Source organism: Mauremys mutica, chromosome 25 (genome assembly GCF_020497125.1).
Source record: "Mauremys mutica isolate MM-2020 ecotype Southern chromosome 25, ASM2049712v1, whole genome shotgun sequence".
NCBI lineage: Eukaryota > Metazoa > Chordata > Testudines > Geoemydidae > Mauremys > Mauremys mutica.
This window is the reverse complement of record NC_059096.1, coordinates 1,565,158-1,590,553: the sequence shown is the minus strand read 5'-3', so window position 1 is coordinate 1,590,553 and position 25,396 is coordinate 1,565,158. Positions and strand designations below refer to the sequence as shown.

At 69.9% G+C, this 25,396-nt stretch overlaps 1 protein-coding gene across 1 annotated transcript; it reads right to left on the bottom strand.

Moving 5' to 3' along the window:
- Positions 1-1,419: 1,419 nt before the first annotated feature.
- LOC123356458 (inactive phospholipase C-like protein 2) lies at positions 1,420-24,616 on the bottom strand. The gene is made up of 6 exons (XM_044999732.1): positions 24,433-24,616; positions 10,282-12,771; positions 9,775-9,978; positions 9,150-9,225; positions 5,742-5,851; positions 1,420-1,762 (listed from the first exon to the last, which is right to left on the bottom strand). Exons 1-6 carry the CDS (start codon positions 24,544-24,546, stop codon positions 1,577-1,579), a joined length of 3,180 nt encoding a protein of 1,059 aa, XP_044855667.1. The 5' UTR covers positions 24,547-24,616; the 3' UTR covers positions 1,420-1,576.
- Positions 24,617-25,396: the final 780 nt, after the last annotated feature.

The window sequence follows — 25,396 nt, the reverse complement described above, 5'->3', positions numbered from 1 at the left end:
AGCGCGCAGGCTGCTGGGAGCAGGGGCCCTGGCGTTGTGAGAAATGAGCCCTGCAGACATCCCCTGAGGGCCAATGACCCCTGCAGCAACTGGGGGGCGGGGTCCTCCATCCCAGGGCAGATGACAGGGGCAAATCGCCACGGCCACGGGCCAGGGTTTTGCCAGCAAAGCAGCCCAGCTGGCAGGAGTCCCATCCGCGGGCGGCGCTGAGGGAGGGCACCTGGCACGGCGGCTACTCTGAGCGGGCCGGAGAGCGGGGCCGGGAGCCCAGGCGGGGCCGAGTCCCAGCCGCGAATGGCTGCACCTTCCCTGGGCCTGGCGTCCGGACCCAGCCGCTGCCTCCTTCCTGGCTCATTCAGGGACCTCACCCGGTCACCACGCGAGCAGCGCGTGTCCTCCCCCCGCGGGGAGGGGGCACGTACAGCCTGTGCCCCACGGCTGCCCCATGCCGGGCCCAGCCTGGCTCCGGGCGGCAAAGGGCCAGGCTTGCCCCGTGACCCCATGGCGCTGAGCTCCCCCAGACCCATCTCGGGCGTGCAGCCAGCCCCCGCCCTGCCCCGCTCAGAGCCCCACAGACAAACAGCAGCCGCGGCACCAGCTTGGGGTTTGCTCTTTATAACGCCTGACCACACAGTGGGGGGCAGGGGGGCTGCTCCCAGCTCCTGCTGCCTGTGCAGAAACCCCGCCCGGCCCCGTGCTGGTTTCCGGGGCTCTCGCTGGGCCGGGCAGCCCCCTATTGCCCTGTGACTCCACCCTGCCAGCATAACTGCGCCTGACCCCCTGCCCAGCCCCACGGCCAGGCCCCTGCTCCAGGCTGCACTCACCAGCTCGGCCCTGGGCCCTGACCCCCAGGTGGGGCCGGGGAGGCAGCCCACGAGCCAGGGCACAGCTGCTGGTGTCCTGGCCCCAGAGCCCCCTCCAGGAACGTTCAGGGGGCCCAGCGATGCTCTGGGACGCGCTGGCCTAACCCCGCAGGGCAGAAGCAGCCGATGCCCTCGCCGGGGGTACCATTGCGGGACGGTACCACCCCACTGCATCTGCACTGCGGGGGGAGGGGGGCAGCTGCAGCCTGGGGGGGGGATTTATCACAGCTGAGCACTGCAGCGATGTCAACCTAACCTCTCAGAGTACACCAGCCCCCCCTACCCACCCCCGGCCCAGCCACATGCAGCAGGACAGAGCAGGGCCCGAGCTGGGGGCTCAGGGCACCAGTGTGACGGTGAGAGACAGGCTGGAGCCGGCCTGGCCCCTCTCTCGCTCCCAGCGCCTCCTCCCAGAGCAGGTTCCTGCAGGTCCCGCTACACACAGTCCCGAACCCAATCCCTGCCTGAAACGACGGCCCCAGCCCAGGGCCAGGCAGAGTGCTAACCCCGCCCCCACCCCAATCACCCGTCTGGATCGCCCCGGGATGGCCCGTGCTCCTGTCTTCCACACACACGGCCAAAGGCCCGGGAGTTCTGGAGCCTGGGGCGGGGCCGGGGCCCGCACAATCCTGGGTGCGTGGCAGGGGCGCTGGGGGCCCCGGGCGATGGAGGAGCCGCGGGCTCAGTCCTGGCCCCCACGCCCTGCCCCGTGGTCAGCAGGACCCGGTGTCGCTGCCTCCTTCTGTCTCAGAGATGGGCTCCAGCGGGGTCCGGACCCGGCCGAGGTCGGGGGAGGCAGAGCCGTTCCTGCCGATGCCACACGACTGCCCCGCGTTGTGGATCTGCCACAGGTTGTCCAGAGCTTCCGCCTTGGCCTGCTTCAGGAGATCTGCCTGGCCCTGCAGCGGGGAAAGGCCAAAGGTCGGGGTGTGTGGGGCAGGGGGACCCCATCAGCACCCAACGGGCACCCCCACCCTCAGGGCTGGAGCCAGCAGAGGCGTGGGGGGGCTGGCTCCTTCGAGGTCTCTGTGCTCGGGGGAGCAGCCTGGACCCGGGGGCCCCTGGGCTGCAGGGAGAGGGGTCCAGGTTGTGACACGCAGAGACCCTAACCCAGCCGAGCCGTCTCCCCTCCCCAGGCAGAGTCACTGCTCAGGAGCGGCCCCCTAAAGCACAAACCCCACCCCATGAGACGAGTAGCCTCCCCCCGCCCCAGCCCTGCCTGGGGGCCAGAAGGGAGCAGCGTGATCCTCTCGTCTGACCTCCTGCACTGACCCTCGCCCCCCCCCACTCCTGCAAGAGACCCCTCGCCTCCGGCTGAGTCCCTGACGCCTCGGATCACGGGTCAGTCACGCGGCAGCGAATCCCCTTTTACACCCGCGTCACAGTCAGCTCCCCGCCCCAGGCATTCAGGTCAGCACAGACTGGAATCCCACCCACCCGTGGCCTCTGTGGGGTGAACGGGGGGCAGGGGGATCCCAGCCCAGCCCCCCGGTGGGACAAGAGGCACCAAGAGCTGAGGATAAAAGCCGAGATCTGAATGGGCCTCCCTGCGGAGTGTGGGCCAGGGAGCCTCCCTGCTGGGGGCCCTATGGACACCCCACGCCTGGCAGGACATGGGCCTGAAAGGGTCACGCAACGCCGTGTCCCTCCCCCTCTCGCGTACGTGGCGCGTGGGCCACGGGGGGCTCTGCTATGAGGCGCCAGCAGAGCCTGGGGGTCACCTGCCCCACCCGGCCCCCTTGGCCGCTCACTAGCCCCTTTGGGCTACTGCTCTGGTGCCACCTGGAGTCCACTCTGGGTACTGCAGCTCTGTGCCTCCCCGTCCAAGCCCCAGCTGGGTCCCTGGGCAGGCAGCGTCCAGCAGGAGGCAGCGTTTTCACGCCCAGCGGGTGGGGTGTCGCGGTGCGGTGCGGTGTGGTGCGGTGCTGACTCCACAGGGCCGCGTCCTGGCAGAGCACCGAGAACCAGCCAGAACGCAGAGCCCGGCCATCGGCACGGTGCTGGGAACGCCCCTGAGCTCGAGGAGCAGCTCCCTTCGCTGGCGGCAGCAGCAGGCTGTTCTCCCCTCTGCGGGCAGCCGCGGGCACCACACTCGCCGCAGACCTGCCCCCTCCAGCGTCCCACAATTCGTACCGGGGGGGAGGGGGCTGAGAGCCATAGAACCAAACTAAGCCCTGTTGATGATGGAAACCCCGTCGAGCCAGGGGCGCGGCAGCTCCCCCAGTTCCAGCCGCTGCCCCCGTGGCACTGCCCCATACTCCCCCCGGCTCTGCACCACCAGGGCCCCTTAGCCATCGCCCAGCTCCGAGGGACGCTCGCTCCCAAGATGGCCTCTGCCCCACACAGCCCCTAGAGGGCAGCACGGGATCACCGCACCACGGGCCCAGCTCCTTGATCCAACCTGCCTGTGACGGTTGCCACGGGAGCAGGGCCTGCGTCTCCCCAGGGCCCACCCCACACCCAGAACAATGGGGCCCGATCCAGACCCAGGCAGGGCAGAGCCCAGCCCAGGGGGCACAGAGCTGTCCTCACCTGTGTGTGCCCTACAACCCGCCACACACACCACACCTGTGCGCGCCCACGGCCCTACAGCCCGCCCCACACACACACCACACCTGTGCGCGCCCACGGCCCTACAGCCCGCCCCCCACACACACCACACCTGTGCGTTCCCGCGGACCTACAGCCCGCCCCACACACACCCCACACCTGTGCGTGCCCGCGGCCCTACAGCCCGCCCCACACACACACCACACCTGTGCGTGCCCACGGTCCTACAGCCCACCACACACACACACCACACCTGTGCGTGCCCACGGTCCTACAGCCCGCCACACACACACACCACACCTGTGCGTGCCCGCGGCCCTACAGCCCGCCACACACACACACCACACCTGTGCGTGCCCACGGTCCTACAGCCCGCCACACACACACACCACACCTGTGCGTGCCCGCGGCCCTACAGCCCGCCCCACACACACACCACACCTGTGCGCGCCCACGGCCCTACAGCCCGCCACACACACACACACCTGTGCACACTCGCGGCCCTACAGCCCGCCACACACACACCATACCTGTGCACACTCGCGGCCCTACAGCCCGCCACACACACACCACACCTGTGCGCGCCCACGGCCCTACAGCCCGCCACACACACACACCACACCTGTGCACACTCACGGCCCTACAGCCCGCCACACACACACACACCTGTGCACACTTGCGGCCCTACAGCCCGCCACACACACACACACCTGTGCACACTCGCAGCCCTACAGCCCGCCACACACACACCACACCTGTGCGTGCCCGCGGACCTACAGCCCGCCCCACACACACACCACACCTGTGCGTGCCCGCGGACCTACAGCCCGCCCCACACCCCACACCTGTGCGTGCCCGCGGCCCTACAGCCCGCCCCACACACACACACCACACCTGTGCGTGCCCACGGCCCTACAGCCCGCCCCACACACATACCACACCTGTGCGTGCCCACGGCCCTACAGCCCGCCCCACACACACACCACACCTGTGCGTGCCCGCGGCCCTACAGCCCGCCCCACACCCCACACCTGTGCGTGCCCACGGCCCTACAGCCCGCCCCCCCCACACACACCTGTGCACGCCCACAGCCCGCCACACACACCACACCTGTGCACACTCATGGCCCTACAGCCCGCCACACACACACACCTGTGCACACTCGCGGCCCTACAGCCCGCCACACACACACACACACCTGTGCACACTTGCGGCCCTCATCTATATAGCTCTTCCTGCAGCCCCTGCAGGGCTCGCTGAAGCAGGCTCTGTCCTAGCAAAGGGCGAAGGAAGATGGCCGGGGGGGCCGGTGATGGCTGCAGGGTCCCACTACGCTGGCCATGGCTGGAGGCTGCTCCGGGGGATTTCTGCACCCACTCCCCACGCAGGGGTTGGGATCTGCCTGATGTCCTCGGCCACCACCGGGCCCAGCTGTGCCTGCCGACCGGGCGACAGCCCTGCGGGCGCTGGAGCGGCTGGGAATGGCTCTCAGGGAGCTGAAGCCGCTGGGCCTCCCGGGGGCCGGGTGACCCAGGCGCTGGGGTGGGCTGGGGGAACGGAGCCGACAGGCCCTGGCCACCAACAATGCCCCTTTGTCTGCAGCCTGGACTGCGTCCAGCCCCGCTGGCCCGGCTCCCCGGCAGTCTCAGCTCTGCCACGTGAGCCGGCACCAAGCAGGGCCCAGGCAAGGCTGGGCCGGGAGCCAGGGGCAGGCAGGCAATCTGTCCCGGGTCCCAAGATCAACAGGGACGGGGGGGCACTGCAGGCAGCTGGGACCATCCCGGCAGGATGCACAGGGGCAGCTGCCAGCGCTAGCACCGCAAGGGGGGAGCAGCAGTCCTGGGTTCCATTCCTGGATCCGCCACTGACTCTGTGTGGCCCTAAGGAATTCCCTGCCCCGTGCCTCAGTTTCCCCCTAGGAGAGCAGGGATAACGCCCTCCCTGTGGGCACGTGAATCTGGCCGGTTTGCTACGTGCGGAGGCGACGCGAACACTCAGCATGGGCATCGCTCTCCTGGGCGGCACGGCCCAGCACTCTGAGCGGCAGAGGAAACAGCGTCGCATGGCGCGGTCTGGCGTCCCACCGCCCCCAGAGCGTCACCCCGTCAGGCCAGCCTCAGCCCTCACCCGTCCCAGGTACAGGTGGGGAAACAGACCCGGGGAGGGGATGGGCCCCAGGGAGTCCGGTGGCAGAGCTGGGACCATTGGTCCTCAGGCTCCAGGCTCCAGGGCTCCTTTAACACGAGGGAAACTGAGTCAAGAGAAAACCACTGCGGGCGAAAATCTAGAGGGAGTCCCCCAACCCCAGCAGCCAGGCCCCGGCGTTACCTTCAGCACCGTGATGTTCCAGGCAAAGCTCTCCAGGGCTTTCTGCAGCTTCCTGCCCTTCAGCCCCTCCTTGGCCTCGAGGCGGTGCAGCTCCTTGTGGAAATCCATCCCTGGGGAGCGGAGCAGAGGGGAGCCGTCAGGCCGAGCTGGGTGGGGGGACACAGCAAAGCCAGCGGCAGGGTGCCCAGGGCTGGCTCCATATGGTGAGCGCCCTGCGCTGCTCGCTGGCGCCCCGGCTGGCAGCACAAGGAGCCCCCCGAGGGGTCTTTGCCCCAGAATAACGCCCCGTGCACAGCCCGTGGGCGGGGAGAGCAGAGGGGCAGACAGCCCACGCCGGGCCGGCGAGCTCTGGGGTCAGGAGAGATGCAGCGCTGCACCCAGAGCTGGAAACAAGGGAATTCCCTGTCACAAAGGTGGGGCCCCAGTAACGCACCCCTAGGGCACCGGTGCAGCCACGGTGCAAGTCGGAGCAGCCCCAGAGCCCAGGGGGTGCACGGGATGCCCGCCGCCCGGCTCAGTGGCTCTGAAGGCTGGGACAGGCGTGATCCCAGCCGGCGGCAGGGCAGGGCCCAGGTGGCAGCTGTCACCACCCCTGCGGGGAGCAGTGGCAGGTTCCCGTGGGCATGGGGTGGGCAGCACCCTGCAGGCAGGGACGGGGTGTACGTGGGAGACCCGGGCTCTGAGTGCCTGGAGCTGCAATGGCAGCACCACGGGATGGTGGCTGGGCCCTGTGCCCCAGGGAGCAGGCGGGCAGGCAGGCTCCAGGGCTGAGCCGCGTAGGGAGGAGTCGCCCCAGGGGTGGCACCGTGCCCGATCTGAGCCCTTGGCTGGGCAGATGGTGCCACTGGCCCAGTGGGGTCTGCCCAGGCCGTGCTGCCGGGGGGGGACAAGGTGCAGCGTCCCCAGCAGGAGCCTTTCCCGCGGACTCGCTGGCCTCCCACGCCCGAGCCAGCAGTTTCCGGCTGCTTCCTGGCGCCCTCCGCGCCGGGGACAAGGGAACGGCCTCGAGCGCCGGCGGGGGAGGGAGCGGCCAAGGCTGCCCCCCCCAATCCTCTGCTGAGCGAGGAGCCTGGGAGTCGCCTGCAGAACCGCCCCCCCCGGGCACCGGCACAGCCGTGAAGCTGCCTGAGGGGGAGGGGATCCCACAGGCTGAGGGCACCGACCCCCCAGGGGAGCCCGGTGACCCCCAAAGACCCCCCCTCCCTGTGGGAGCTCACGCAGGGCCCTGGCTGCCCCCCCCCGGCTCCCCCTTCATTAGCGCAGGGCTCCAGCTCGTTATCTCTGCTGACGCTGATGGGAAACGACTGCGCCAGCCTCCCGGGGGGGGGCAGGGCTGGGAGCCCCAGCAATTGCCTGGTGCAACGGGCCCTGGGATGGGGGGGGCAGCAGCACCATGCATGGCCATGTAGTGCCCTCCCGGGCAGCGGGGAGCCATGGGGCACGGGGCACCTCTCCCTCGCCGCCTGCCAAGCCGCTCAGCGTCTGGAGCCAAGAGCGCTACGGGGCTACCCAGCAAAGGCAGCTCCCCCCCCAACACTCCCCAGACCCCACACCACGGCCCCCATCCTCCCAGACACCCCCCACTGATACCACCACCCCCAGGACCCCACACCACAGCCCCCATCCCCCACAGTGACCCCCCACCAATACCACCACCCCCAGGACCTCACACCACAGCCCCCATCCCCCACAGTGACCCCCCCACCAATACCACCACCCCCAGAACCCCACACCACAGCCCCCATCCCCCCAGAACCCCACACCACAGCCTCTATCCCCCAGTGACCCCCCACCGATACCATGACCCCCCCACAAATACTGCAGCCCCCCTCCCCACCCGCCGCAGGCACTGTGCTGAGCCGGACCCTCCTGCTCCCACTGGTGCTGGCACGCGAGGGGTTAAGCGGGCACCCTGCCCTGAGCGCATTACCCCCCCCCCCGACGTGGGCCCACGCGCTGCAGCTCGCCCACCTGCCGTCAATCATCCCCCCACCCCCGGGTTATTAACACCGGGGGAATCTGGGCAGGGCCCGGCCCCCGCAGTGTGCGTCAGGGTCCACGCTGGGGGCAGGGCAGGTTGTGGGGCACTGAGCCTGGGTAGCAGGGGGCTGCGGGTCGGGAGTGAGGGGCACCGGCAGAGGTGGGAGGAGCCCAGGCCAGGCGAGCAGGGGGCTGCGGGTCGGGAGTGAGGGGCACCGGCAGAGGTGGGAGGAGCCCAGGCCAGGCGAGCAGGGGGCTGCGGGTCGGGAGTGAGGGGCGCCGGCAGAGCTGGGGGGAGCCCAGGCCAGGCGAGCAAGGGGCTGCAGGTCGGGAGTGAGGGGCGCTGGCAGAGGTGGGAGGAGCCCAGGCCAGGCGAGCAGGGGGCTGCAGGTCGGGAGTGAGGGGCGCCGGCAGAGCTGGGGGAGCCCAGGCCAGGCGAGCAGGGGGCTGCAGGTCAGGAGTGAGGGGCGCCGGCAGAGCTGGGGGAGCCCAGGCCAGGCGAGCAGGGGGCTGCGGGTCGGGAGTGAGGGGCACCGGCAGAGCTGGGAGGAGCCCAGGCCAGGCGAGCAGGGGGCTGCGGGTCGGGAGTGAGGGGCACCGGCAGAGCTGGGGGAGCCCAGGCCAGGCGAGCAGGCGTGGGGGGCCGGAGGGAGGGGCACTGGCACAGCCTGACAGCAACACCTGCCTGTGTGGGTTCAGCCACGTGTCTTTTATGCCACAACACTCGTCGCCACTTACGCCGTCAGCCCCAGTCTGTTATTTCTGATGCTAATTATATTCCGGGGTTTGGCAGTTAACGATTCCTCTCTGCTTCCTCGTCAGCCTCCCCCGTACGGCTCCGCTCCCCCAGCGCCGGCCCCTCTGCGGCCCGGCTGCCCACCTCTCCGTGCCGGGGGCAGGTGCCCGCTCGGAAGCGGCTCCACCTCGTGCCCTGGCCCCCTGCGGGGTTCGCGCGGCCTGGGGCCCAGGCGCAGGTGCCACGGATCAGGTGTCTCAGCTGGGAGCAGCCAGGAGGGGGACACCTGCCCCCAACACGCCCACAGCCCCATTCCCTGCCCACGGCTGCAGCCACCCGGCTGCCTGGGAAACGGGAGACCGGCCGGGAGGGGCTGGAGCAGCCCAGCAGACTCCCATGGGGCTGGGCGTGGAGAGGTCACCGCCCCAGCCGGCCACCAGCTCCATCGGCCTGGCCCAGGGTCTTTCCCCTCCAGGGGTCCAGCCCCAGGTAACCTCCAGCCGAGGGCACCCAGAGGCCCCATTAGCGCCGCGCCTCGTCCTGCCAGCAGGTGCCACTGGTGCCAGCACAAAGGCCGCCCCCTGTGGCCCCAGGTGCCCTTAGCCCCCCAGCACCTTGGGGGGAGCAGTCGGGGCCCCAACCCACCGCGCTTGGCAGCCGGGCCCAGCGGCGCCTGCCCCCGCGGCACACACCTGCCTGCTGGGCTTGCAGCAGCTTGCTGTGCACCGCGTCGGCCAGTTCGATCAGGGTCCGGCTGGTCTGGATCGTCTGTGGGAGCAGAGACGGGGGGGGAGGGAGCAGGATTAGGGACGGCCCAGCACCCTGGTGACCCCTTCCCGCACAGGCCCACGCAGGCTCCCCCCAGCTCCAGGTTTGGGGGGTGGGGGGAAGGGAGGAGACGCTCCCCTGGCCAGGCCTCCCCGCTCCCTGCAATGCCCGGGCCAGGTGCCAGCTCCTGGGAGCACGAAGGAAGCGGCTCCGGCTCCTGCCGCCTGCTGGGATCCCATCCGACCCCGCGAGGCACCAGGGGCTGCACTGGCTAATGGACCCCGAGGGGGCTGCAGGGTCTCGGCTGCGGAAGCGACTCGCGTCTGGCCGGCTGCCCGTGCGGCAGGTGGCAGGACCAGGCCATGCTGGGACCTCGCTCTCCCGTCCCAGGGCGGGGCTGGCACTACCCGGTCCCCCCGGCCTGGCCGCCCGGCCCCGAGCGTGCCGCTGCCTGCTGCCGGGACCAGGCCGGGTGACGAGTGCCCGAGCAGGGAGCCGGCTCGGCCGGGGTGGGGCTGGCTGCCCGCTTGGGGGGGGGCGGGTGCTTACGGTCTCGTAGGCGGTGAGCACTTTGCGGAGCAGCTCCGGGACGGGCCCCCGGGCCTCCATGGGGGGGTACTGCTCGCCCAGGTTGAGCGTCACGCTGGGGGCGCTCTCGCTGCGCAGCAGCCACGCGGCCACCGTCAGGATGCACTGCTTCATGGTGGCCGCCGGCGTCAGGCCGCACAGCTCCTTGAAGGAGACCAGGGCGTTCTGGAGACGGAGAAACAGGTGAGCCGGACACCCCACTGCGCGGGGGGGAGGGCCGCAGCCCCCAGCTAGGAGCCCTGTGCAGCCTGGCCTGGGGCGCTGACACAAACGCAGGCCTCATACTGGGGGCCTCCCGAATGGAACCCAGGAGTCCTGACCCCAGCCCCTCCAACCCATTAGACCCCACTCCCCTCCCCGAGGGGGAGAGAACCCAGGAGTCCTGCCCCCAGCCCCTCCCCCAGACACTCCAACCCACTAGACCCCACTCCCCTCCCCGAGGGGGAGAGAACCCAGGCGTCCTGGTACCTGCATGTTCTCCCGCAGGTCGGTGGCCTCGCGCAGCGGCTGGCTGGCCGTGCGGAACACCTCGTCGATGGCCTTGATGCCGGTGGTCTTGGCGGAGGCGTATTCCCGCAGCCGCCGGCCCCTGCGCCCGGCACGCCCCCGCCGCGGCCCCTTGCCCCCGCCGGGCCGGTTGGCGATGGCCACGTGCAGGAAGAGGGTGGTGTGGGGCAGCAGGTCTCCGGCCAGGGACCGCAGGGGCACGTGGCGGTAGCCGCTCTGCAGGCACTCGAAGGGGATGGTGTACTGGGCGATGAACTCGTCCCCGATGTAGTCGTCGTCCAGCACGACCAGGCGCAGCAGGGCCAGCTCGGGCAGGTTCACCTGGAACTCCAGGCTCTCCTCGAAGACCGGGTTGTTCCCGCTCTGCAGCGCCGTCTTGGTGCGCCGCTCGGCGCAGTCGGCCGGGATGCCGTGAATCTCGGCACAGACGTAGGGCTCCACCACGTCGCCCTTGGCGCCCGAGCCCCGGGGCTTGGGCAGGTTCTGCCCGCTGATCACCCGGAGGTGCAGCAGCTGGGCCGGCACGCCGGGCAGCGAGTCCTTGGCGTTGGCGCTGAAGTAGGAGACCTCCTCCCGCATGACGGCGGGGCGCAGCACGTACCCGCAGGCCCCGTTCTGGCGGAACCAGCCTGCGTTCAGGTCCATCATGAGCCCCGGCGTCTGGAAGTTCATGGCCACCATCTGGCAGCCGCACTTCCAGAAGTCCTGCGGGTTCATGTTGCTGGCGTCGATGCGCAGGGGGCTGGGGTAGACGCGGGACAGGAACCGCTTGTTGTAGCTGACCAGCTCGGCGGGGCACTCGCTGGCGAAGCGCCCGGCCTCCACCTCGCCGAAGGAGCAGACCTCCCAGTAGCGCTGCCCGCGCCGCGAGGCCTCGAAGTCCTGGAAGGGCACCGCCTGGCACAGGCTGACGAGCTCCGACAGCTCCCTGCTCAGCCGCAGCCTGCGCCGCCCGCCCCCCGTGGGCGGCTGCCCGTCGGCCTCGCCCGGGCGCTGCCACGGCTCCGGGCCCTCGTCCTCGTCCGTCACCTCCCCCTCGCTCTCGTGGCAGCTGGGCGGCAGCTTCCTGCCCTTGATGAGGACCCTGCCCTTGAGTGTCTCCGGGGAGGGCAGATAGGCCTCCTGGGGGGCGGGGGGGTCCAGGTGCAGCTTGGCGCCCAGGGTTTTCCTCAGGCACTGCGCCAGCAGCCGCTGCTGGGCGGGCGAGCAGCGCACGGCCAGGCACAGGAGGAGGGGGTATTCGGAGGCCTCGAAGGCGTAGCGGTCGATCACGCCCACCACGCTGCGACAGGCCACGCGGGAGGCGGCCGAGCGGCCCCCGGAGACCAGGGGCTCGCCGTCCGGGCCGTCCCACACCACCAGCTCCAGGCTGCGGCAGCCCATGCGCAGGGCCGTGACGTAGCCGCCGAGGCCCGCGCTGCCCCAGGAGCTGTCCTCCCGCAGGCAGGCGCTGTGGGCCGAGCTGATGTAGTAGTGGGACAGGGGCTGCGTCATGTCCTGGCACACCCGGCGGTGCTGCGGGTCGAAGATGGAGCAGTCAGGGGAGAGCAGGTAGCGGGTGAAGCCGTCGATAGCCAGGTAGCCCTTCTCCCGGCCCTCGCTGGAGGGCTCGTATTTGCCAATGATCTCCAGGCACGTCTCCTCGGTCACCCCCTCCATGCCCTGCTCCACCTCCAAGAACGTCAGTAGGTCCTTCAGCCCCAGCGACTCCTTGTCGCTGGAGAACTGGACCAGGAGGAAAAAGATCTCGGGCCTGGTGCAGAGGTCGACATAGGCCTCCACAAACAGGTCGCAGGCCACGTCGCTCCCTGGCCGCTCACCGGCCTTCTGCAGCTCCTTGAACTTCAGCTCGATGGTGGAAGCCTTCATGCCCGGGTTCAGCGCCTTGATGAGCTGCACGGCCCGGGCCACGGAGATCCGGCCCGCTTTCTCCAGATCCGCCACCTCAAAGACCGAGGAGATCCAGGAGGTCCGGAGGCTGGGATGGCCGGCCTCGGGCGCCTCCGGCGTGTGCTTCCCGTAGGACACCAGGTACCTCAGGCCCATCACCCAGGCGTTCACCACGTCGGCCGAGCTGGCCACCAGGTCCAGGGATTCGTAGTTGTCGCCGTGGATGATGGAGAAGGCGCACTCGTCCGGGAACTGGTCGGAGAGGCCGTTGCTGCGCAGCACGGGCGTTTTCTTCCCCACCCGCACCTCCTTGACCAGCTCGATCTCGATCTTGGCCTTCTCCGAGTCCTTCTTGGAGGGCTCCCAGCGCAGGCAGCGCATGTCAGGGGCCAGCAGGAAGAAGCGGCTGTACATGCGGGAGTTGGAGCGAACTTTCTTCATCTCGCAGCCCTGCAGCATGAAGGAGATGCAGGCCGCCGTGCTGTTGATCTTCCGGTCGTGGGGCATGGTGCTGAAGGACACGGTCTTCTTCTTCTGAACCGGCCTCTGGCGAGAGCCGTCCTGCGGGGGGAGAACACAGCGGTCAGGCCCGGCGCAGAGACCGACAGGCCGGGCCACGGGCCGGGCTGCGCAGAGGAGACCGGAGGGGCAAGGGGCGACGCCCGCACAGGGAGTGGGGCGAGCGCCGTCTGCTCACGGGACCCAGGCGCGAGGCTCCTGCCCTGCTGACACGGAGACGTAAGGCAGCCAGGCCCCTCTGCCAGCCCAGCCCCGGCACCGACTGCCCAGGCAGAGCCCAGCAGCGGGGAGGCTCCTTCGAAGCAGAGCACAGACGTTCAGGCTCAAGCCAGGGAGCTGGGGGGAAGCCCAGCTCCGGCACAGCCTTGCTGGGTGACCCTGGGCACGTCCCTTCTTCTCCCTGTACCTCGGGGCCACACAAACCCTCTGCTCCCAGCAGCTAAACGGCTGGGGGGCAAACAGGCCCCTGGCCGCCCCTCAGGAAGCCTGCCCAGCGCACGGGGACGGCGCAGCCTTCGGGGCTGGTTCTTTCCTGCGTTGAGCCAGTCGGGTTTGCTCCAGAGGGAAAACTCTGTTTGGAGCAGCGGGTCCATCTCCTGCGAGGGGGCCAGACAGCCCCCCCCCCCCCGCAGGGCCCCGGCAGCGACCCCCAGCCGGCCGCCAGACGGGGGCTCGACAGTGGCCGCCTCAAAGCCTCTGTCCTTCCTTCCGCCCCGGCAAGGTGCAGGGGCCTGATAAGCCCTTTCGAGCTAAATAGGGCACATCCTCCCGTGGCCTGCGGCCACCACACAGGGACCCCCGCCCCCAGCCGGCTGCTGAGCTCTTCCTGCCGGGACCCGGGGGCAGGAGGCGCCTTCCCAAGGGCCCTTCCCGGTTCCCCATGGGCGGCGTGTGCTCCCCATGACACCGCACAGACCCCGTGCCTGAGATTTGCTTCTCCTCTGGGCTGCAGCCCCTGCTAGCCCAGCCCAGGGCTCCCCCGCCCCCCAGCTCTGCCGGGGCCCCTCACTCCCGACCCGCAGCCCCTGCTAGCCCAGCCCAGGGCTCCCCCCCGCTGCTGGTGCCCCTCACTCCCGACCCGCAGCCCAGAACGAATGCCCAAACGGGCACCAGGATCCAGATTCCAGAAAGCAGGAACTGGAGGTGAAGGAACCGACCATCCCATAGATGATCAGGCTCCCGCGCTGAGCAGCTGGCGGGGGGGGGGAGAGGGGATCCCGGCTCCAGTTCCCCTCCCCCACAGGGCTCTGTCTCAAGGTGATTCCCCAGCTCAGGCCTTGGAGAGACAAAATAGCCCCATGGCCCTGAAACGCTCCTGGACCAGCTGGGGAGCCCCCGGCATCCGCGGGCAGCCTCATGCCAACCCCACCCCCCCGAGCGGGGGGCTCCCCCAGCCTCATGCCAACCCCACCCCCCCGAGCGGGGGGCTCCCCCAGCCTCATGCCAACCCCACCCCCCCGAGCGGGGGGCTCCCCCAGCCTCATGCCAACCCCACCCCCCCGAGCGGGTGGCTCCCCCAGCCTCAAGCCAACCCCACCCCCCCGAGCGGGGGGCTCCCCCAGCCTCAAGCCACCCCCCCCCCCCCGAGCGGGGGGCTCCCCCAGCCTCATGCCAACCCCACCCCCCCGAGCGGGGGGCTCCCCCAGCCTCATGCCAACCCCACCCCCCCGAGCGGGGGGCTCCCCCAGCCTCATGCCAACCCCACCCCCCCGAGCGGGGGGCTCCCCCAGCCTGTCCTTGCCCGCCCCCCCCCAGCGGGTACCTCCTGGGGAGCAGAGAGCAGCGGGAGGAGCTGGGGATGGGGCTGGGATAAGCAGGCCCTGCCTGGGGCCCTCCCGGGGGGTCGGGGGAGTAGCCGGGTCTCAGCAAACCACAGGGGGGGGGGGCGCTTTGCGAGGTCCATCAAGGCAGTGAACGGGGGCGGGGGGAGCCAAAGGACACAGCAGCCTGGGCTGGAATTCCACAGCCAGGCGGGGGGGGGGGGGGGAGGGTCCCGCTGCAAGGGCAGGTCCCAGCTCAGGGGCTGGACCCGGCCTGGCCTTTGCCAATGAGCAGCAACGGGACAATGCAAAGAAACAAAGGAGCTGACAGGAATCATCGGTGCCCCTCACTCCCGACCCGCAGCCCCCTGTTATCCCAGCCCTGGGCTCCCCCCCGACTCTGCCGGTGCCCCTCACTCCCGACCCGCAGCCCCCTGCTGTCCCAGCCCTGGGCTTCACCCATCCCCCCGCCCCATCCTAGCTCTGTCAAGCAGAAATGCACTGAGCCAGTGTCTCCCCCACGTGGGTCCACTGCTGAGACCCCCCCCGCCTGCCCCGCAGCAGGACTTGCTGCCCTTTTAATCCAGAGGATTTTCCAATCAAGAGCAGCTGGCGCGGCCCCACTCACCTTCCCCCCCGCCCCTGCCAGGTACCCAGGTGTCGCTGTCGCCATCGGGCAAGGGACCCCCGCGCGCACACACCCCCCACACAGACCCACCCACACCAACACCCGCACACACACCCCCACACACTCTCTCTTGCGCACACACCCTCTCACGCACACCCACACGCACTCAGGCACACCCACGTGCACACACCCACACACACCCTCTCACACTCACCCACACGCACTCTCGCACCCACACACACTGATGCTCACACCCACACACACTCACGCACACCCACGTGCACACACACACCCCCCATCCCTCATGGCTGAGAGACCCGGAGCCAGCAGCACGTGGCTCATTCAGCCAGGAGTCCCCAGGGTCAGGGCTCCCTGGGCTGGGCACTGAGCAGCTCCCCGCCCCCCGCCCCCAGGGGAGCCCCCGGCTCTACCAGCCCCACACACATGGCCCAGTGGGGAGAGGTTCCTGCTCGGCCGAGCCAGCTTCTTTTAGCTCCATTTTCCTTCCTTCCTTCCTTCCTCTCCAGGCCGGGATCCTGCCGGCTGCTCCCCCTCCCCCGGCGGACGGGGCGGCCCAGCCCAGCCCAGCCCATCGCAGCTGGGGTCAGAGCAGCTCGGCCCCAGGGCCCAGCTCTGACGCGGGCCCCTGCTGGGCTGCCCCGTGAGTCGCTCCCGGCGTGTCCGGGCCCCTGCCCCCGTCTCCCCCAGGGATGGACGTGCCCGCAGCCCCCTTGGCCCATCAGCGCTAACGACCCTGGTGCTACAATTCAGTCCTGCCCAGCGACGGCACTGCCCCCCCGCCCCATGCCAGACCCCCAGGTACCCCGCGCCCGACAGGCACCCGCAAAGGGAAAAGAAAACGGCACAGACATCCCCTGCCTGCCCAGCTTGCTACCCGGAGAGGCCCCTGCCCCCCGGCACAGGACCCATTCGCCACGGTATCCCCCAAAGCCAGCCCTGGGGGAGGGGGGCTGTGGCCTAGGCCACGCCACCTCCCACCCCAAGGCCCTGCCGAAGGTGCATCTCAGCCTGGCCTGGCCACAGAGCCCAGCACCGGGCCCTGGACGCCTGGAGGGACAGACCTGCCCCCCCGCCCCAGGCAGGGCTGTGTCGGAGCAGGAGCGACCCCAGGGAGTCGCTGCCCTTACGGGGCTGCCCCGTAACCCCCAGGGACACACACAGCTGCCCTCAGAGGGCCCTGCTTGTCCCTGCCCCAGAGGGCTGCTCTCCGGAGCCGGGCCTGGGGCAACCCAGAGTGGCAGTGACCAAAACCTCAGGCAAAGTAGCCGGCTGCCCCGTCCCTGCGGCTGGCACCTCCCGGACATGCTGCCCCTTCCCTGGCCCAGGTCAGGCCATCAGCCCCTCCCTTCCCGAACCAGCCGGGCCACACAGGCAGTCCCTATACTGTGTATTGGCCCTGGCGCTCAGGGCTGGAAGCCTCATGTGCGGCTCTCGCAGGGACAGAAACTCCCTGGGAAGGACGAAATCTCCAGGTTGGGGGGCCGAGTTCTGGGGGGAGGGGGAAGGGTCGGGGCTCCAGACGCATCCACAGGCAGAGGGTACCAGCCCGGGGGAGGGGTAAAGCACCAGCTGGGAGGGCACCAGCACCCAACCCGCCTTTGGTGGTCCCAAGAGCTGGCAGAAACTGGGGCTGTTCCAATTATGGAGCCACTGCACATTTTGGGGGGCTGGCAGGCTCAGCGCCACCAGCCCAGAGCTGGACTAGCAGGGGGCTGTGGGTCAGGAGTGAGGGGCACCGGCAGAGCTGTGGGGAGCCCAGGGCTGGGCTAGCAGGGGGCTGCGGGGCGGGAGTGAGGGGCACCGGCAGAGCAGTGTTGGGGGGAGCCCAGGGCTGGGCTAGCAGGGGGCTGCAGGTCAGGAGTGAGGGGCACCAGCAGAGCTGGGGGGAGCCCAGGGCTGGGCTAGCAGGGGCTGCGGGTCGGGAGTGAGGGGCTCAGGCAGATATTTTCTGTTAAAGGTACGAACACCCCAGGGGACACACACACACACACACCCCACGTCCCCAGCTCTGGCAGGAGACGGGCCCCTCCCTGTGCTGACACTCGCAGCCCGGAGGGGGGGCGGCACGACGCAGACGTGGTCCAAGTGCTGGCTGCACAGCTGCCATGCTGATTTAATTAGGGTGCATCAGCCCTTTATTGATGGCAGAGCACCGGGCCAGGCTCCCCCGGCTGGCGGCCCAGCCTGCAGGGGCCCATGAGGAGGCTGCACAGACTCCAGGGACACGCAGACCAGAGCCCAGCGACATACAGAGCAGGGTGAGGCGGGACATGAAAACAGCCGGTGGAGCCCAGGGCCACCCTAGCTGGAGGCTGGCGCCCTCCGCTGCTCTCGGTCCCCAGCTGATGGTGACGCCGACGGGCACCCCCCCACACACGTGCCGTTAGCAGCTTCGGAATCCGCTTCCATCCCCTCGTGCCCGGTCCCCAGAGCCAGCCCGGCGCCAGCAGCCTCTGCTCCGCCAGGGAGACCGGCCGGTCGCGCCAGGAGCCAGAGCTGGGTCCCGTGGGGCTACAGGTGGGCAGGGAGCCGGCCGGTGCCGCTGTCTGATGTAGGCGCCGGCCCTGCTGGGAAACAAGCTGAACCCACCGCGGGGCCCCCAAGCAGCCACAGGAGGGTCACTGCCAAGCTGCACCGGACTCGGCCCCAGAGCCAGCGTGAGCAGCTCCCACCAGGCCAGAACTCAGCAGCCGCCCGGCCCTCGCGCCCGCCCCCAGACAAACACCCGCTCAGCCAGAGCTGCTTTACTGATGGGGCTGGGCCGCAGGGCCCCACAGCGCCGCCTGCCCCCTGCCGAGGCTCCAGCCTGGGAGGCTGCAGGGCCTGGGGGGCAGAGGCTGCGGGATTTAAAGGCACCAGGGAGTGGGCAGAGCACCCAGGGCCAGCGGCAAAGGACCCAGCTGGACCGCGAGGGCCTAGTGGGGGGCAGCAGGCGCGGGGCCAGGGCAGACACCGTGCGGGGGGCACCTCGTGGCCCCTGCCAGGATCGGGGCCCTGTTGGGCTGGGCGCTGCAGCCCCCGTGCCGCGGGAGCCTGGACTAGGCTGGGCAATAGGCCGTGTGGGGCGGTGGCAGACTGGCCGGAACGGGTCCCGCCCACAGGGTGCCAGGAGGGCTCCCAGCGGGACATCGGTTCACGTCCTGCCCAGGGATTCCCCGTGCCCAGGGGATGGGAGCTGGCACCGATCACACTGCGCCCGACACCCACCTGGCTCGCTGGCACCTTGCACCCAGCAGTGGGCAGAAACTCAGGCCAGGAGCAGGTTCTAAAGGTGACCGACAGGCAGAGACGTCTCGGGGACCGGCCGGCTGCCCCACTCCAGCAGCCCTTCGCGGGGTGTGGGAACGAGTCACCGGGGCAGGGGGTGATCTCAGAGGGGTGAGTCAGGTCGGGGAGGTACAGAACGTGGCATCACTTCGGTTACTGTGCCCGGGTGCCACCCACCAGCCCCCTGGCCAGAGCCAGGCACAGCCACGGGACACTGAGACAAACCCCAGGGAGACCCCCCTGCTCCCATGGGGTGAGTGGTGAGCCCAGCCCGGGGGGGGGGGATTGGCTCCCTCCGCAGCTGAGGGAAGGGCCAGGCAGCGCTTGGGGGGTTCCCCACTCTCATCCTGGCTCCAGTTTGGGGGTTCTGGCTGGCAATCAGAGGGTGCTTCCCCCTCTCCCTGAGCAGGCCCCATGCTCCAACCCCCTCCCAGCCGTCCTGCACCCGCTGCTCCTGCGCAGAGCACCCAGGGGAGCCCTGTGCATGGACGGGGGGAGAACGGGTCCCGTGGAGCAGACCAGCCCGGCCGTCACCGCACCCCAAGCAGCCTGCTGGAAGGGGCGCTCAGCACAGGGGCGAAGCTCCGAGCCTGCAGCTCCCGTCCAAGGCAGGGAGCTCTCTGCCCCTCCCGCGCCCCCCTGCCCGGGGTGGTGGCTGTGTTCCCAGCGGGGTCGGATGCACCCATGGGGTCACGGCCCAGCCTCCACCCGGCCCCAGAGGCTCCGCCCTGCTCGCCCCACACCCTGCACCGCCCTGCCCTGGCCCAGAACAGAAAACAGGAAATCTACCCGGAAAGGAACCGCTGGGCGGGGGCTGCTTTGATTAAACGGCTGCCGGGCTTCCATGCCAGCTGTGACCTCGCAGGCCTGGCCTCGCCTGCCAGACAGAAACAGGCCCCGAGTTCACACGACTGGACCGAGACCCGGCCGCGGGGGGGTCCTGTCAATGCCCAGTACAGTCCGCAGGACCCCCGACCTAGCTGGGGCACAAGCTGGGGGTGGGGTGATGGTTTCACTGTGCGGGGCTGGTCGATGGCCCGCCGGCCCCTCGCGCTCCGGGGAACGCGGGCACCGCGTGCTGATGGGCAGTGCCGGCTGGACGCATGGGGAGAGGCAGCCCGCGGGCTCCCACTGCATCACGCACTCTGGCCTCTGCGCTGCACTGGGGGGTGACCCCAGCCGGCAGAGACGCCCCAGGCTGGCTTTGCTCTACCGAGCTCAGGCGGCAGCTGGTCCCGGCCCCAGGATAGCCAGACTCGGCCTCCCCACGCCAGACACCCCTGCCTCGGCATACGCAGCGCCACGCTCCACCCCGGCACCGCCAAGCGCTTTGCAGACGGTACAGAGACTCGCTTCCCGGTACAGGATGGAGGTAACCACACGCTGCCTGACTCCTGCCGGCGGTTACATGAGCCTTGCTCGAGGGCAGGAAGAGGAAGCCAGCACCTGAGCGACGTGCAGCCCAGGGAAGCTCTCGGAGGTGGCTCGGGGAATCCGGGCCTCCTGCCGAGATGAGAAGGGGCCAGGCCTGGACACTGCAGCTGTCCATGCTGCAGAGGAAAGAGAATCCCCGGCAGCCAGCTGCAGTAGGAGCCACATGGCCCCATGCACCACTGAGGCACAGGCGCCCAGCATGGCTCTCGCCGCATGCCCCCGCGGCCAGGGGCAGTGAATGCACCACAGCAGCACAGGGCGAGTGGCACACCCGGTCACACCCGCCAGGCCAGCCACAAGACGACGCTTTCACTGGAGAAGCCAACACCACTCACCCTGGGACCGAGCTCAGCCAATCACATGGGCCAGAACAACCCGGGACGTCCCCTCCGGGTCGCCCTCGGGCACTAGGGGCCGTGCCAAACCCCTTCCAAAACACCAGCTCCCCGCTCCATGGCCAGGGACCTCCCGCGTGCAGAGCCCTTTGGGGACGTTCCCGTAAGCAGCTGATCTGGTGGCTCCCGCTCCCGTTCACACCCCATCGGGTTTGGCTGCTGGTGACCGTGAGAAACAGGGGAACTGAAAGAAGCCGAGTTGCAGCCATGGGAGGCTGGGGGCAGGTCTGGTTCTGCAGGCCATGCTGCTGGGGAGACACATGCGTAGCAGAGAGGCTCCTTCACCACCACTTGGGCCCTTGGCTCACGGCAAGATGTGCCCCCCGCCCGGCCCCCCAGGAGAGTCCCTGAGGGACATTCACAAGATCCCCCCTTGGGGGTAACATTCTAACACAAAGAGCCACCGCAGCGGGGGGCCCCAGGGCCAGACCCCCACCCCGCTGCCCTTCTGCCAACCCTCAGCAGCTGGCCCAGAACGGAGCCGGTTCCGCGCTGCAGCCAGCAGCCAGTCGCCCCGGGGAGCGCGGCTAATACCCTCACAGAGGAGGCAACGCAAGCAGACGGGCCGAGCTGGGAACAGAAACCAGGTGTCCAGGTGCCGTCCAGTGCCCCACGCTGCCCTGCCCCACTGGACGCCGCCAAGGCCCTGTGCTGAGTTCAGCTCCAGGGCAGTGGGGGCCACGCGGGGGGGGGGGGTGAGTCCGTGGCAGGGGGCAACGCCCCGTTACTCGAAAGCAGGCGGCTGCCCCTTGGCCCCTGCCAGGAGCCCCTCGTCCCCCCACGGCCACGGGAAGCCCAGGCAGGCAGCGCCCCCCTCCGGGCGGCTGGGCTCAGCCAGGGCTTTTCTAGAGGAGCTTGTTCCCTGCCGAGAAGCACCAGCTGCCGCCCGCAGTGAGGGGCTGGCCCGTGCCCAGCCTGTGAGATACCCGCCCCCACAGCCCCCGGGGAGGGGCGCTCAGGTCTCGGGCAGGGCAGGGTTGGGGCGGGAGTCCGGGAGTGGGATGCAGCCGTCGCTCATGCCGAGGCCCGAGCTGCAGTGGCTCTTGGGAGGAGGGCAGGGAATTCTGGGAAGCTGGGCACAGCAGCCGCCTCCGGACGGGCACCAGCAGGAAAAGCACGAGCCAGACGGGGCGGGCGGATGTCTGGGGCAGTTGCATTGAGTAGAGCTTCTGCCTCGTGACCCCAGCCCCCAAACAGCAAGCGGCGACGAGCCGTGTCACATGGCGACTGGACTCCACCCCATCCCGCCATCTGGAGGAGAGCGCCCTTGGGATCAGGGCAGAGGCAACCCCAGCATGGCACTAACCCGTGGAACTCACAGCTGCAGGAGATCGTCAAGGCAAGGGGACCAGGGTGCCCAGTCATTCAGTGGGACTCAGAGAAGGGATTCGATTCAGAGACGCCTACATGAAGGCCAGAGGGGACAGTTACAATCCTCAGGGCCTCTCCAGGGGAGACTCTTGGGCCACCAGTAAGATACTCTGGGGGCATTTTCGCTCTCCAAAGTCTTTGGCTGCAGGCTAACGGGCGTGGGTCCCTGGTAGGTTTCCACTGGCATCAGTGGTGGAATCTCTGATCTGAGGACGTCAGTGAGTCAGCCAGAGGTGAGGGGTCTATTGCGGGGAGCGGGGGTTGTGTGGCCTGCGACAGGCAGGAGGTCAGACAAGATGATCACAGGGTCCCTTCTGGCCTTACAGTCCATGAGCTGGACCATGGGTCGTTCCAGGCCCTGCAGAACCCTGCTCCGTCTCCCAGACTCGGGACAATCAGCTCGGCAAGCAGCTGGCAGGGCAGAGCTGCGAACGGTTCCGGCTGCGTTCGTGCTGCGGGCACTGCTGGGGAACCTCGGCCAGCGCAGCCTGAGCCGCTCCCGGTCCATTTCACGGGCGCTGCCTTCCCACCCACAGCGCGCTCACAACCGTCCCGGAAGGGCCCCGGGAACACAATGAGGCTGCTCAGTTGCCTGGAGAACGGGGAACAATCGCGCTGTAATTGCCCTGTACGCACATTACGAAGCTCCCTTTGCCAAGACAACGCGGCTCGACAAAGGAGCGTGGGCAGGGGCCAGCAGCCTGGGGAGCAGCCCACACGCCCGGTATTAATAGTGCAGCAGCAATTTCATCTTAAAATAGGCTGTGAGGAGAGAGGAGGCGGGCTCTGGACAGAGGCGACCTATTGCACGGCCCAGCACTGGTGACGCAGGCACAACTGGGGGACAGATTTAGAAATACACGTGTGACTCTCCACCCCCCAGCTCCGGCGCATCCCTGGGACCGTCCTCACTGGGGGCACATTCAGACCCTCCCTCGACCTTCCAGCCAGAGACTTCCCCTGCCAGCGAGCGAGTGCCCAGAGGTCAGGCAGGGAGCCACTCGAAAGTTCCTCCTTCCACGGGGACCCACCAACCTCCCAAGAAAAAGGGGGTGAAGCCCCCAGAACGCAGAAGCAACGTCCCCTCCCCATGCACAGCCCTGCTCCTAAACCCAGCCCTGGGGCCTCGGGAGGCCAGGCGATTGGGGGCGGCCTGTGCATGGCAAGCCGGGAGGGCGTCACTGAGACAGGCCCTGGCCCAAGGAGCGCACAACCCAGCAGTTGTGCTGTGTGCACCTGGCTGAACTCCGAGCCCAGAGCGTCAGGGTTCAGCCCCCAGCCTGAGCCCAGCGGGTCGGCCTGTGCCAGACAGGATGCTGCCAGCCCCGGCAGGCGCCGAGACAACCCAATCTGCCAGCTGCCCTGAGACCTGGAGCTGCCCCCCTACCCCTGCGCACGAGATAAACACGGACACCCAGGGCCACGACCCCTGGGAGCTGGATGAAGACCCACAGTGCAAGGCCCCCTCCCCCGCTCAATCCAGAGCCAATCCGCATTGACACCCCACGGGGCCCAGCGCCTTCTAGACAGATACCGATGGGGGGCCCGGGCCCCACCCCCAGCCTCTCCGAGCAACTGAGAAGCCCCCACAGCTCAGCATCACCTAGAGACCAGGCTGCAAGACCCCCCAGCCCCTGTCTGCTGAACCTGGTCCCAGCCCCCCGCCAGGGGAGCCCCTCGTGGATGGGAACGAGTGAACAGCCCCTCCGAACCAGGCCACCTACCCCCCACCGCTCGCCTCGCCCCGCCTGCCTGCCTGCCCCGGGGCGCCCACCAGCCAGCTCCCCCCCTTGCTTTCCGCCCCAAGAGGTGGGGGCTGGGCAGGATCACCCCCGCTTGGTGGGGGAGGGGGATCTGGAGGCTGTCAGTGAGCTCAGGGGTGGGGGCTGGGGGGGGGTTAGCCTTAGGGAAGTGTGTGGGGGGGAACAGGAGCTGGGGCAGGAGCAATCCCAGCCAGGGGCTCTGGGGGGGGATCCCCAGAGGAAGGGGGGTCCCTGGTCGCAGCCAGGCAGGGAGGACGCAGGTGGGCAGGACGGGGGGCGGGCAGGGGGCGGGGATAGCGGGCAGCGGTGTCCGCTGAGCAGGGAAGATGGGGGGGGGGGGCGTGATGAGGATCCCGTCTGGGTGCGGGGGGGGGGGGGGTGATGGAGGCCCCAAGGTCCCAGCCGGGGGATGGTATGTAGGTCCCAACCCGGTGGGGGAGGGGGATGCAGGTCTGGGGGGATGTGGGGCACGGGGGGGGGGGGGGATGATGCAAGTCCTGGCCAAGGAGGGTTGGGGGATGCGGGGGCCTGGGGTCCCGGGTGGCGGGGCGGGCGGGGGGACTGAGAAGGGGCCGGTGATGAGGGTCCCGGCCGGGGGGTGCAGGGGGATGCGGGGAGGCGGCTGGGGATGGGGGGTGCAGGGGGATGGGGGGCGGTACTGAAGGGGGGCCGCAAGGGGGGCGGGGGCCGGGGGGTGCAGGGGGAAGCGGGGGGGGGTGCAGGGGGATGGGGGGTCCAGGGGGATGGGGGGGCGGAGGGCCGGGGGGTGCAGGGGGAAGCGGGGGGGCCCAGGGGGATGGGGGGTGCTGGGGGCCGGGGGGCTGGGGATGGGGGGTCCAGGGGGAAGCGGGGGGGGGCCCAGGGGGATGGGGGGGCTGGGGATGCGGGGGGTGCAGGGGGAAGCGGGGGGGCCCCGGGGGCGGGGGGATGCGGGGGGTGCAGGGGGAAGCGGGGGGGGGGCTGGGGATGGGGGGTCCAGGGGGAAGCGGGGGGCGGTGCAGGGGGATGGGGGAAGCGGGGGGATGGGGGGCGGCGCTGCGGGGGGGCCGCGGTCCCGGTCTCACCTTCATGATGCTGGCCCGGGGCGCGGCGGGCACCGGGCTCCGCTCCGCCGAGTTCTCGCGGCTGCTGCCGGAGCCGGAGCTCGGGCTCCCCCCGCCCCGGGGCCCGTCCGCCATCCCCGGCTCGGGGCTCCGCGGCGGGGCCGCTCCCCAGGCTCCGCCGCCCCGAGCGCCCCGCAGCCCCGCGCGGCTCTGCCGGGAGACGGGGAGGGGCCGGGGGCGGGCCCAAGCGAGCCCGCCCCGAGCTCCGAGCCTGACCCGCTGGGGCGCGGGGTCCGAGCCCAGCCCGCCCCGGGGGCGCCGCCCCCGCCCCCTGCGCCCCAACCCCCCGCCCCTCCGTGCCCCAAACACCCCCCTCCAGCCCCATCCTCTGCACCCCCCGCGCCCCAAACACCCCCCTCCTCTGCACCCCCCCACCCCTCCCCTCTGCACCCCCCGCGCCCCAAACACCCGCCTCCTCTGCACCCCCCCACCCCTCCCCTCTGCACCCCCCGCGCCCCAAACACCCCCCTCCAGCCCCATCCTCTGCACCCCCCGCGCCCCAAACACCCGCCTCCTCTGCACCCCCCCACCCCTCCCCTCTGCACCCTCCGTGCCCCAAACACCCCCCTCCAGCTCCATCCTCTGCATCGCCCCACCCCTCCCCTCCCCACCCCAAATACACCCTCCAGCCCATTCTCTGCATCCCCACACCCCCTGCACCCCAAACACCCCCATCCCCCCACTCCTGCCCTCCGTGCTCCACCCCCTCCCCTCTGCACCCCAAACACCCCCCTCCAGCCCCATCCTCTGCACCCCAAACACCCCCATCCCCCCACTCCTCCCCTCCGTACCCCAAACACCCCCATCCTCTGCATCCTCCCACCCCGACCCACTGCACCCCCAAACACCCCACCCCACCCACCCCCATCCTCTGCATCCCCACCACCCCAAACACCCCCACCCCAAACACCCCCCCATCCTTTGC